Below are 14327 nucleotides of genomic sequence, written 5' to 3'. Positions count from 1 at the left end.
AATGACAGATGCATGCTGTTTGGAGGAATGGAGGTCATTTGTAAAGTCTGCGAACAGTAGTGGTCCTAAGATAAAACCCTGTGGGACTACTACAGTTATGGGCAGCTGAGGAGAGAGAGAATTTTCCCATTTTACAGCCTGGTACCTGCCAGTTAAGTAGCTTTAGAACCATTTAAGAGTGGAATTTGATATGTGATATTGGTTTAGTTTGTTTGGTGTGAGGCTGTGTCAAATGCAATGGACATATCCAAAAAAAGAGTTGGCACCTGCAGGCCTTCGTTTTTGAGATGGTTTATTGTGTCTGTGAAGCAGAGGAGGGCTGAAGTGGTACTATGGGCAGGTCTGATTCCATGTTGAGTAGTTGAAAGGATGTTGCTGTCTAGGAGATATTTTAGCACCTGGGTATGGATGCATTTTTCTAGGATTTTTGCCAGGGGGAGAGTATAGCAATGGGTCTATAGTGGAGGTCCCACCTTTATGTATGTGTGTAACCATAGGCTATTTTCCAGAGTTTGGGCACATGGTTTTCAACAACTGATCTGTTTATGAGAGCAGAGACTTGGATAGCAATAGCATCTGCTTTGAGTTTCAAGGAATAGCTGGGGAGTAGGTCAGCTGCTGTTGATAAAGTGTTTAGTTTGGAGAGCATGCTTTTGATTGAGGTGGTGAAAAATGTTTTGAGGGTAACACTTGTACTAGTATTATTTGTGTTGACAAGTGAGTATAGCAGAGGTCACTTACTTAGGACTTAGGACATAGAGTGAGGAGTGGTAAGATTAGGGCAAAACCTGTCAAAGCAGAAGTGTGGCTAGTTCCTGTTACGGAAAAGCAAGTGAGAGCATTTCAAGGGAAAGTGGGGTACTGTGGAAAATGTATGCCCAGTTGTAGTGCAGTTGCTGCACACCTTACTCACCAAACTAGGAAAAATAAACTGAATAAGGTAGTGTGGACCATAGAATGTGAAAAGGAATTCCAGAAACTTAAGGAGATTTTGGGAGGACCCTATGTGTTAGCTAGCCCAGGTTATAGTGAAGAGTTTGTTGTGCAAGTGTATGCTTCAAATTGCGGGGTGGAGGCTGAGCTCAGTCAAGTTTCCTCAGAAGGAGAAGAAAAACACTGCAGTGGGGTTAATAATGCCAATGTAAATGGATTGCCTAGGAGAGGAGTGGGTTGATATTCCCAGACAGACCCATTTTTCTAAAGTGTCATTTTTCAAGATTCACTTGAAAACCATGCTTGAGTCATAGGGGGAGAGAACTGTGAAGAAATCAATCACTGTTATTTGTGCTAGCACATCTGGCTGAATTTCTGTCCATAATTTCAGATTGACCTGTATATTGTATGCCAGCATGACTAGCTATGATATTGTAAATGTGTTCTTAGATGTTGATTTATAATCTCTTTTTACAGAAGGTTTTAAAGACTTGAACAGTGACTTTCTACATTTCTAACTGCATATTTGTGAAGAGACATTCTAAAGGCAAGCTCTTTCAGATTCAGCTGATCAGCAGAAGATGTCATCAGAATGTTGACAGTTGCTATGTGTTACTGTCAGAAGCTGAAATACAGGAAGGAACTTTAAAAAACAGCTGTTGGTTGATTTTCAAAATATGGAATGAAAATTGGAACTGGAACAGTTGCCAGAAGTCAGTTATAGAAATAATTTGCCAGAATTCATTTAGAGTTGTCAGTTATTACAGATGCATGCAGTGGATACCAAAATAAAAAAAAAAAAACTCACCAATAACTGTAAGCCTGGCTTGGCTCTGTTGTAGTAATTTAGTTTAGATCAGGGACAGTGTTTTTAGGAGATATGAAAATTATAACTAATCAGTTAGATCAGCTAGAGTTTTTCTAAAAGTTGGATTTCTATCCTATAGTATTCATTTCATTTTCCTGGTGATTGAGTTCTGTTTATTGGAAACTACTTTTTTATACTTTTAATCATTTTGCTGAACATTAAATATTTTTTATTATCTTACATTGTGTCTGGACAATCAGACTTTTTCTTTAGTGATTTGAGAATGCTTATACTTGCCTTGATAACCTCCCAGGCCAGTTTGAAAGCCTGGCTGATTAGGTAATTTACTACTAATTGTTTTAATATTTATTTTTCATAATTGGACACCCTTTAGAAGGGCATGAAGATACTATGATTGGTGGCAGCATTACAATATTATTTTGGGTAAGGGACACAGCTAGAAATATGTGTTAGGCCTTCCTAGAGGTGTTTAGATGTGTGAGATTTAATGTATTTAAGTGTGAGTGTATTGGAGGTCTTACACTAGGACACATTGCTCTGAAGTGTTTAATAAGGAGTTACACTAGTAGTGGACAGAAGTATGCAGTCCAATTCCAAGCTATAGAACATGTTTCTGTTGTGCTCTTCAGAGAACATTGTGGAATATTACTCCTGTTTCAGTGAGAGTCTCACACTGGAGTCAGTAGTGAAGACTGAAGCTCCTAGGTTACTGACACAGGATAGTAAAGGATGTCACATTATTTGGTGGCAGACTAGTTCATATTATCTGGGGATCACATTAATTGGATCCAGTGGTGTGGGGATGTTTAATTGGACTTCAGTAGCTTGTGTGTAGTTGTCATTAAGGTGTGCACTCTTGACAGCCACAAAGTAAACATACAGAATCTCAGTTCACCTCAGTTTTATTTATTTTTAGTTAGTTAGTCAGGGACAGCAGGCAAGGACGTCAGCAGAAGACTATAGTAAGTTCACAAAGAATCAGTTGGCCAAGGACTGAGAAGCCAGAAGACTGGTGCATGCCAAACTGACTAAGGAAGTAATGATTACTACCTTAATTGCAGCTTCAGTTCAGACTAGCCATTCACAGAATATACAGTTTGGTACTGGTTATTTGCTGGCTGCCTTAACAGGACAGCCCACCTTTTATTTGAAGGACCTGAGAATCCATCTAGGGTTATGGAGGCTGGAACTGAAGGCTAGGGAGAAACAGCAGCAATGTGAACTGGGGGCTGAATGACAGGAGACTGAGGACAGAATGTAATTTCTTGAACTGGAATCAACACAGAGTATGAGGTGTTTAGAAGCCAAGGCAAATGAGAGACAGTGCCGAAGTGAAGTGGAAATTCTTACCCTTCAAGAGGGTCATGAATGTATTGGAGAAGGGAATAATTGGACACCAGAAGCTGTAAAGGTCAGTAAGCTTTTTTTTCCAGAATCCAGGAATGGGGATTACTTTGATAGTTCTAGCCAGATATTTATGTAGAGCTTTTCTTCCCAGGCCTCCACTGAAAATGGGCTTTGTACAGTTGGACTTTCCTGGTAAACAAATGTAAAATAAAATATATAAATAAATTAATTTGAGAGAATATGTAGATGGTAAGATATTGACCATCAGCTCTGGGTTCAGCTACTGACTCACATAGTCCACGGTAAAGCGGTTCATGCCATGTCAAAATTGTCTGATGTTGATTTTTTTAATTATGCTAAAGCCAAGAACTGTTTTCTAGATTGTTTTAAACTGATACCTGAAGTTGACAGGAAAAAGTTTCATGAACACAGACACAAGGCAGATGAAAGTGTATGTGATTATATTGCTGATTTAAGTACTTACTTTCACAGATGGGTCAGTCGGTGTTAGGTCACCACTTTCGACGGACTGGCAGACCTTTTGGTGTGGGAACAAGCTCTCAGTACTTTGTCTGAAGACATGAGAATCTGGTTAGCATGCAGAGAGTGTAACTCTGCTGAGGAGGTGGGGAGAAAAGGGGATCTCTACTTAGCAAGCAGAGCACCAGTCCATAAGAGAGGGATACCCAATGCTGCTGGTGGACATAAGGAAACCCATGTGTGCAGTCTAAACACTCCAACAGAATACACGAGTGACAGGGGAAACTACTATTCCATACACTGTTAGGGCTTAAAAGTTTCAAATTAAAAATTTAAAAAGTAATCAGAGAGCCACATAGCAGTCAAATGTCTATCAGGGCAAGTTGACGAAGTCAGCAAGTGGTGATGACAAACTGCCAGTGTAAGTTTTTTTGGAAACAACAAAGCTGCAAACCTATCAACATAATTTATATCCTATTTTAGTAGATGGTAAACAGGTTACTGCTAAGAGAGACACAACTTCTGATATAACCATTTTGAGGACTGCAGTGGTTATAGAAGAGCAGTACTTGGTTGTGCAGCCCACTCCAGTCATAGCTTTGGGAGGGACCCCATTCCAAAGTCCTTGGGCTAGAGCTGATATTGACTGAGAGGGAGGAAGAAGAAGAAAGCATGTAGGTGTGTTTAAAAATATTGCTTCTGGTGTCCTGATAGGGAATGACTTTAATGATGCAGTACCCTGTGTGCATGCAGTGACACCCAGTCAAGCTTGGAGAAAGGCACCGAGGTCCAGTAGTCTGGGGGAGACCCAGACAAATCTCATGCTTGAAGCTGGGACTGGTGCAGTAGATGTTTCAGACAACATGGTATCTTGTAGCAGCAGGCCTGAAAGTGAGCCACAGGTGGTAGTTGGTACTGATGTTCCCTTGGGCATGGTGACTGCAAGAACAGAAGTGAGTGATAGTACCCAGAATGACAGTGAGGCACAACTGTCAGAAGTTACTTGGCTTCTTGAGGAAGGGCAGCTTGTGTTTGAGAATATTTCTGCAGATTTCCTGATAGGGAATGACTCTGATAATGCAGTACCTTGTGTACATGCAGTGACATGCAGTCAGGCTTGGAAACAGATATGTAGGTATGGTAACCTGGGGGAGACCCAGACATATCACATACCTGAAGCCGGGACTGGTGTCGTGACTGTTTCAGAGAAGGAGCTATCCAGCAGCAGTGCATCTGAAAGTGATCCACAGCTGCTGGTAGGTACTGATGTTCCCTCGGACACAGTGACTGCAAGGATGGAGGTGAGTGACAATACCCAGACTGACAGAGAAGCACACATATTGGAAGTTATTATGCTTTCTGAGGAAGGAGAGCTTTTGTTTGAGAATATTCCTGAAGATGTCCTGATAGGGAATGACTGTGATGATGCAGTGCCTTGTATCCATGCAATGACTCATAGTCATGTGAGGAGAAAGGCATGTAGGTCTGGTAGACTGGGGGAGACCCAAACAGATTTCATACCTGAAGCCCAGACTGGTTTGGAGGCCATTTCAGATCAGGAGCCATCCTGTATCAGTACATCTGTAAGTAGGTCACAACTGCTGGTAGATACTGATGTTCCCTTAGATACAGAGACTGTAAGGATGGAAATAAGTAATAGTACTAAGATGGGCAGTGAGGTACAGCTATCAGACGTTACTGTGCTTCCTCTGGAAGGGAAGCTTGGGAGAGTCACAAATGCAGAGTTGAAACAGGCTCAGCCTATGGATCATAAATTTCAAAGCTTGAGGGCAATGGTTAAGGAAGCACCTGAGGTTCAAGGAAGAGGTGAGTCTGTATATGGGAATAAAGGATTGTTGTATAAATGGTGGACTCCTGAAGGTGGGCTAGAAGGTGAAGTAGTACAGCAGTTGGTAGAACGTAGAGCCTACCATCTGCCACTTCTAGCCATAGTCCCTAATATTCCTGTGCAGGTGATATTGAGGCAGAGAAGGAAGGTTTGTTAAATACAAAGTGGGCTCCTAAAGACGGTATGTAAGGTGAATTAGTACTGCAGTTGGTAGAGCCAAAAGCCAACCATCTGCCATTTCTAGCAAAGGTCCCTAATACTCCTTTTGCATGTGATATTGATGTAGAAAATTTGGCAAATGCTTTGCTAGAAATGTTCAGCAAGGTATGTTCTCCAAGGGAGCTACTGACTGACATTGGTGTCAACTTCACATCTGACCTGTTGACTTGTTTGAGGAAGCATTGTGAGTTGAAACATTTAAAGATCACACCCTACTATTCCCAGACTAATGGTCTTATGGAGAGGTTAAACTCTACATTAATGACTATGCTATGGGCATTTGCAGACCACTTTAAATGGGGAGGACTAACCATTAAACCTAGTAAGTGTCAGGACCTGGCCACACTTTAATAGCTTCTACTTTGACAAGTGAGTATAGCAGAGTTCACTTACTTAGCATATAGAGTCGGGAGCGGTAAGATTAGGCCAAAACTTGTCAAAGCAGAAGATATTCAAGTGTGGCCAGTTCCTGTTGTTAAAAAGCAGGTGAGAGCATTTCTAGGTACAGAGGGGTGCTGTGGAAAATGTATGCCCAGTTGTGGTGCAGTGGCTGCACACCTTACTGATCCAACTAGGAAAAATAAACCGGATAAGGTAGTGCGGACCATAGATTGTTAAAAGGCATCCAGAAACTTAAAGTTAAGAACTGTCTTCTAGATTGTTTTAAACTGACACCTAAAGCTGACAGGAAAATGTTTTGTGAACACAGATACAAGGCAGATGAAGGTGTACTTGATTATATTGCTGATTTAAGTACTTACTTTGACAGATGGGTGAGTGGGTGTCAAGTCACCACTTTTGAGGGACTGACACACCTTTTGGTGAGGGAACAAGCCATCACCAGTACTTTGACTGATGACATGAGAATCATCTTAGCAGGCAGAGACTATAACTCTATGTAGTAGTTGGGGAGGAAAGGGGATCTGTACTTAGCAAGCAGAGCACCAATGCATAATAGATGAATACCCAATGCTGCTAACAGACATGAGAACCCATGGTGAGCAGTCTAAACCACTCTAACTGAGCACACCAGTAACAAGGGAAACTACTAGTCCATGTACACGGTTAGGGCTCAGATGTTTCAAACGTAACCATAGGGGACACATAGCTGTCAAATATCCATTGAGGCAAGGAGAGAAACAAAAGGTGAGGAAGCCAGCAAGTGGAGATGACAAAGTGCCAGTGCTATACTGTTTGGAAAGAACAGGGGTGTCAATCTAGCAACAAAATTTATATCCTATCTTAGTAGATGGTAAACAAGTTATTGCTAAGAGAGACACAGCTTCACAGCAGTGGTTAGAGAAGAGTAATACTTGCTTGGACATTCCACTTCAGTAGAATTGGGAGGGACCCCATTCCAAATAACTTTGGATAAGGTTCATCTTAACTGGGAGGTTATAAGAGGAAGGAAGCAGGTATGTGTGTTTGAGAAAATTCCTGCTGATGTTCTGATAGGGAATGACTCTGATGATGCTGTACCCTGTGTGCATACAGTGACACGTAGTCAAGCTTGGAGAAAGGCACATAGGTCCAGTAACTGGGACTGGTGTGGTGGCTGTTTCAGAGAAGAAGGTATCCTGTAGAAGTACATCTGAAAGTGAGCCACAGCTGATGGTGGGTACTGATGTTCCCTTGGACATGATGACTGCAAGGACAAAGTTGAGTGACAGTACCCACACTGACAGTGAGGCACGACTGTTGGAAGTTATTAGGCTTCCTGTGGAAGGGGAGCTTGTGTTTGAGAATATTCCTGCAGATGTCCTGATAGGAAATAACTTTGATAAATGCAGTGCCTTGTGTACATGCAGTAACATGCAGTCAAGCTTGGAGACAGGCATGTAGGTCCAGTAGCCTTGGGGAGACCCAAACAGATCTAATACCTGATGCTGGCACTGGTGTGGTAACTGTTCCAGAGAAGGAGCTATTGTGTGGCACTACATTGGAAAGTGAGCCACAGCTGCTGGTAGGTACTGATGTTCCCTTGGACATGGTAACTGCAAGAAAGGAGGTAAGTGACAGCAACCAGATTGACAGTGAGACACAACTGTTGGAATTTATTAGGCTTCCTGAGGAAGGGGAGCTTGTGTTTAAGAATTTTCCTGCAGATGTCCTGATAGGGAATGACTGTGATGATGCAGTGCCTTGTGTGCATGGAATGACACCTAGTCGGATGTGGAGAAAGGCATGTATGCCCAGTAGCCTGGGTGACACCCAGACAAATTTCATACCTAAAGCCAGGACTAGTGTGGTAGCAGTTTCAGAGAAGGAGCTTTCAGGGAAGGAACTATCCTTTAGCAGTGCATCTGGAAATGAATCACAACTGCTGGTAGATACTGATGTTCCTTTCAACATGGCCACTACAAGGATGGAGGTGAGTAATAGTACTCAGATTGAGGTACAGCTGTCAGAAGTTGCTGTGCTTTCTGTAGAAGGGGAGCTTGAGAGGTCCACAAATGTACAGTTGAGACAGGCTCAAACTATGGATCCTACATTACAAAGCTTGAAGGCTATGGTTAAGGAAGCACCTGAGGCTCAATGAAGAGGGCAAGCTGTATATGGAATAAAGGGTTTTTGTATAAAGGGTGGAGTCCTGGAGGTGGGCTAGAAGTTGAAGTAGTACAGCAGTTGATAGAGGCTAGAACCTGCTGTCTGCCACTTCTAGCTATAATCCCAAATATTCATTGTACAGGTGATATTGGGACAGAGAAGGAATGTTTGTTGTATTGTAAGTGGACTCCTAAGGGAGGGCTGGAAGGTGAGGTAGTACAGCAGTTTGTACTGCCTAGAGGCTACCGTCTGGCATGTCTAGCTATAGTCCCTAATATCCCAGTAAAGTTGATGTTGGGCAGAGAAGGAAGGTTTGTTGTTTAGAAAATAAACTCTTAAGGGAGGGCTTGAAGGTGAGGTTGTATGGTAGTAGGTAGAGCCTAGAGGCACTGATCTGTCACTTCTAGCAATAATCCCTAATATTCCTTTTGCAGGTGATACTGATGTAGAAAAGGTGGCAAGTGCTTTGATAGAAATTGTCAGCACAGTATGTTTGCCAAAGGAGATACTGATTGACCAAGTTGCCAACTTCACATCTGACTTGCTGACTTGATTGAGGTAGTGTTGTGGGGTGAAACATTTAAAGATCACATCTACTATTCCCAGACTAGTGGTCTTGCTTAGACATTAATGACTATGCTATGGGCATTTGCAGACAAGTTTAAAAGGGAATGCCTAACCATTAAACTTAGTGTCAGGAACTGGCCAGGCTTGAATAGCTTCTACTTTGACAAGTGGGTATAGCAGAGGTCACTTACTTAGGACACAGAGTGATGAATGGTAAGATTATGCCAGAACTTGTCAAAATAGAAGCTATTCAAGTGTGTCCAGTTCCTATTGTTAAAAAGCAAGTAAGAACATTTCTAGGGACATCTCAGTACGGTGGAAAATTTATACCCAATTTTGGTGAAGTGGCTGCACCATTTACTGACCCAACTAGGAAAAATAGACTGGATAAGGTAGTATGGATAACAGATTTTGAAAAGGCATTCCAGACACTTAAGGAGATTATGGGAAGACCCCCTGTGTTAGCCAGCCCAGGTTATAGTGAAGAGTTTGTTGTGCAAGTGTATATTTCAAATTTCACGGTGAGAGCTGAGCTCACCCAAGGTTCCTCAGAAGGAGAATAAAAGCACTGCAGTCAGGTTAATAATGTCAAAGTTAATGGATTGCCTAGGAGAGAAGTGGGTTGATATTCCCAGACAGACCCATTTTTCTAAAGTGCCATTTTTCAAGGGGTCACTTGAAAACCATGCTTGAGTCATGGGGGGGGGGGGTGAAGAATTTAGTCAATGTTAATTGTGCTAGCACATCTGGCTGAGTTTTTCTAGATAATTTCAGACTGACCTGTATACTGTGTGTCACCATGACTAGGTATGATATTGTAAACAGGTTCTTACATGTTGATTCATAATCTGTTTGTACATAATGTTTGAAACATTTGTCCTCCTACATTTCTAACTATACATGTTTTTGAAGAGACATTCTAAATGCAAACTGTCTCAGATTCAGCTGATCAACATATGATGTCATTGGAATGTTGTCAGTTGCTATGTGTTATTGTCAGAAGCTGAAAGACAGGAAGGAACTTTTAGAAAACAGGTGTTGGTTCATGTTCAAAATATGAAATGAAAATTAGAACTGGAACCATTGCTAGAAGTCAGTTATAGAAGTCAATTACCAGAAGTCAGTTACAGTTGTCAGTTATTACAGATGTATGCAATGGATACCAAAAACAAAAAAAAAAAAAAAAAAAAAAAAAAAAGAAAAAGGATCACCAAGAACTGTAAGCCTGCCTTTGCTCTGTTGCAGTAATTTAGTTTAGATCAGCGACAGTGTTCTTCAGTCAGATAGGAAAATTATAACTAATCAGTTAGATCAGCTAGAGTTTTTCTAAATGTTGGAGTTTTATCCTACAGTATTGATTTCATTTTTCTGGTGATTGAGTTCTGTTTGTTTATTGGAAATTATTGTTTATATTTCTAATCATTTTGCTCAATATTAAACCATTTTTTATTAACTTACATTGTGGCTGGACAATCAGTGTTTTTCTTTAGTGATTTGAGAATGATTATACTTGCCTTCATAACTTTATGGGGCACTCTGAAAGCCTGGCTGGATAGGTCATTTGCTACAATTTGTTTTATTTAATTTTTATAATTGGACCCCTTTTAGAAGAGCATAAAGACACTCTGATTAGTGGCAGCATTACCATATCATTTTTGGGAAAATTCACAGCTGGAAATCTGTGTCAGGCTTTCCCAGAAGTGTTTGGATGTGTGAGATTTAATTTATTTAAGTGTGAATGTATCAGAGGGCTTAAACTGGGGACACACTGCTCTGAGGTGTAGAATAAGGAGTTACATTCGGGGTCGACAGAAGTATACAGTCCAGTCCCAGGCTATAGAGCATGTTCCTGTTGTGCTCTTAGGGGAAAATTGTGAAATATTACTCCTGTTTAAGAGACAGATTCACATTGGAGTCAGTAGTGAGGATTGAAGCTCCTTAGTTACTGACCCACAACAGTAAGAGATGCCACATTATTTGGTGGCAGTTCAGTGGGATATAATCTGTATGTCACACCACCCATGGAGAAAATGCAGAAAAATCAAGGCATATCTTCTGCTTTTGAAATTATGTGTTCAGATACAAATGAGAAGAGCCATTCCAAATTAGCCAACAAACAATGATAAACTAAATGTATAAATATGTGAGAACTAACTGAATGGAAATGTCTACTTACAGGATCTCCAGGAGGACCTCTTTCACCAGATGCACCAGGCTGACCCTGTAACAAACACAAAAAATTATTTTTGATGCAAAAAAAAGGTTTCCTTCCATTAAAGAAAAAAATATCTATGTCCTAAGGACTAATCTTATGTGGATGCTGACAAACATACTCTTAATGCCTGATTCTCTGGCTGTAAAATGCATTACATTTTTCACTGATGAACTCCTGTATGGCTAAAAAACAAAATACCACATCCAAAAAACAAAACCAAGAATGAAAAGGCAAACTTCACCAAGATAAATAGGAGAAAATGCACCTTAAAGGAACAGTTAAAATCAAATAGCTTAAAATTCAAATGGTTGAGCACTTTCATCTGCTGAATTAGAATTTTTTCATTTGGGCATTGATTATTTATTCATGTATTCATTTGTTTAGTTTTTGGAAGTATTTTTCACAAGTACATTTTATAAAAAAACTTTTTCATGAGAAAGTTTTTTTTTTAAATGACATTTTTGCTCAAGGCCTTGCTTATTTTAGTTCAATGTCTCCAGAGCTGTGGACAAGGGTAAGGCAGCCCACACAGCCTATCTGGACCTCACCAAGGCCTTTGACACCATCCCCCACTCTGGAATCATAGATAAACTTACTAAGCTGGGCATCAATCCCTACATCACTCGATGGGTTGCCAACTGGCTTACTGACAGAACCCACACTCTAAAAGTAGCTGACTCCAAATCCAGCTCCAGACAAGTGACAAGTGGAGTACCTCAGGTTCAGTCCTGGGACCTCTCTTGTTTGGCATCTACTTCTCTGAAGTACAGGCCAACACTAAGGGACTCTGGCTAACAAAGTTCATAAATGACTGCAAACTGGGAGCCATTATTGTATCCCCAAATGATGTTGATACTCTAGAAAAGGACCTTACAGAAACAGATGCTTGGTGCCAGAGCCATAGGCTCAAGCTCAATGCCAAGAAATGTATAGTTTTCCCCTTTGGGAAAAAAAAACATGTACCCATGAATTACCAAATAGGTGGCAGTACACTAAACACCGAAAGTGTGATCAGAGACTTAGGGACACAGGTGGACAGTGGCCTCACCTTCAATAACCACATTGCCACAACAGTCAGAAGATCTTTCTATGTGGCACACCTCATCACTAAGGGCTTTTTATCGAGAAAAAAGGAGGTTATTGACCCACTGTACTCATCCCTCATTAGACCCATTATAGAATACAATGTTCCATTTCGTATGTACCTCTCAAGACATCTGCAACAACTGGAAAGGCCACAGAAATACCTCACTAAAAGAATCATAGGCCTAAACCCGATGCCCTATGCTGACCGCCTTAAAAAACTACAGCTATACTCTGTCGCATATCGTCTACACCGAGGTGATCTCTGCTTAACATACAAGGCCATGCCAAACGCAGAGCTGTTGGGCATGCTATACTTAAAGAAATCCAATCCCTCAGAGCCACACACTCCAGGGATCTAAACTTTGTCATCACAATAAACAAAACATGCCGGAGGGATAGGTTCCTGACCCAGAGACTCCCCAGACTCTGGAATAGACTGCCCATACATGTCAAGCAGAGCACCTCTTTGGCCCTCTTCAAAAGGAACCTTGATGACTGGATGGGAGAAAGGAAATTCATCCCAGGGATCACGTCAGTCGATCTGCTAGACAGGGGTACTGGGAAGTAAATAGTGTGGGAAGAAATAGCCAGGGAACTGTTATGGCTAGGCTTGTATAGGCCCTAGGGTTGATAGCCTAGTACCAACCTATGAACATTCTTTGTAGGGCGGTACTCTTATCTTTAATTCAATGTTATGTTTTTAATTGGGGACATTTTTTGATTGGTTGTAAAACTTTTTTGAAGGTATTTAATGACTGGCTGGACTTTTTTGACTGTTCTGAAGAAGTCTGTTATTCAACAGTCGAACATGCTCATCCATTTGAATGTTAAACTATTTGATTTTAACTGTTCTATTAAAGTGTTTTTGTTTGTTTGTGTATTTCGGCTTTTCTCGGTTAGGGGTCACCACAGCGGAACACCAGTCCGCTAATGATTGGCAGTAGATTTTTACATACTGGCTTGCCGGGCCTAACGCACAACCTTCAATGAAGGAATGCCCATTCACGCATGATGCTACACAGAAGGTGCTCTAACTGAGAATCGAATGGGCAACATCTAACTGTGAGGCGACAGCGCTACCACAGCAACACCACTGCAGTATCAACTGTTCTATTAAAGTGTATATTCTCTTACTCGTCTTGGTTCAGTTTGCCTTTTCATTTTGGGTCCTATATGGCTAAAACTTTTAAAACTGAAATGATTTCTGGTCCAGGATATGAGCAAAAAGGATCCTGGGATCATACCACATCTCCCAGTTAATAAATAAATAGTTCTGTTGCTGCATCATTTTTTTCTCATCCGAGCTTTACTAATGCCATTCTACCGAGTAACATAATGTGAAACATTCCATCTTACCATGACAGAGGTGAGTCTGTAACAAACTACAGATAAGATATTCACAATATAAAGCTGGGAGCTCTGGGTTGTTGGGTTCACCAAGTAGTAGCATTCTTAAGGAAAAAAACAACATACTAAACTGAATATAGTATTCAGATCATTGACTGCATCATGTAGAAGATCTGGCAATAAACTCATTACATTGCTTTACTATTATCACATATTTCTTAAGTAGAGGGAGAGTGATAACTAGATGCCACTATATGTACATGTGGGTGTGCATGTGTGTCTATCATACATGCAGATTTACTTTGGTTAACTCTTATCCTGTTCTGTCCATCTGGAAAGTCCCATTTAAGTACACCATATATAAAGAGATAAAGCTACATGTGCAATCCACATGACCCAAGTTCAATCATCACCATAAGTGACTAATGGAACTGCGATACAGAAGATGTAAATGGAAATGCTTTGCCTGTTGTCTCTCTCTCCAAGTGGGGAATGAAATGACATCCTAGAGAAGTAGATACGACATTATTTTGGAGGTTCTGGTGGACAATGGACCTCAAAATGCTTGTCAGGTAAATTTGGGGCTGAGAGTGGGAAGCATCTCTATCTTTGAGGATGGTGCAGGGACCCTCTCTGGCAACATCAATGTGAGCATCGGCCTGTAGTTAAAAACAACAGCAAGTTTAGGTAGGACCACCAGCACCATGCAAAGTTAATGCATTGTCTGTGTGAAACTGTGACTACTGTCACTCCTACATGCCTCTTGCTCTCCTCACTTCACCTGTAGTTTGGAGCATAGTGCCCCTGACTGGTATGGTAAAACTGGAAACCAGGATTTAGCATAAGCAATGAGGACAACTGAGGTTCATGGGGGACATTGCTCTAAAGCAACAGAAGGAAAAGCATTT

General features: G+C 41.0%; 1 protein-coding gene across 1 annotated transcript in view; it reads right to left on the bottom strand.

The window, feature by feature from the left end:
- COL22A1 (collagen type XXII alpha 1 chain) overlaps positions 1–14327 on the bottom strand; it is a 2341282-nt gene that overhangs the window by 577714 nt on the left and 1749241 nt on the right. Inside the window, exon 42 of the mRNA XM_044067281.1 lies at positions 10948–10992. Within this exon, the coding sequence (XP_043923216.1) occupies positions 10948–10992 (45 nt within the window). The remainder of the gene's footprint in view (positions 1–10947; positions 10993–14327) is intronic.

The sequence above is a fragment of the Protopterus annectens genome, chromosome 3.part1 (genome assembly GCF_019279795.1).
Source record: "Protopterus annectens isolate FY-2018-M chromosome 3.part1, PAN1.0, whole genome shotgun sequence".
Classification (NCBI taxonomy): domain Eukaryota; kingdom Metazoa; phylum Chordata; order Ceratodontiformes; family Protopteridae; genus Protopterus; species Protopterus annectens.
Note: the sequence above shows the minus strand (reverse complement) of the source record. Positions and strands in the feature narration are given on the sequence as shown.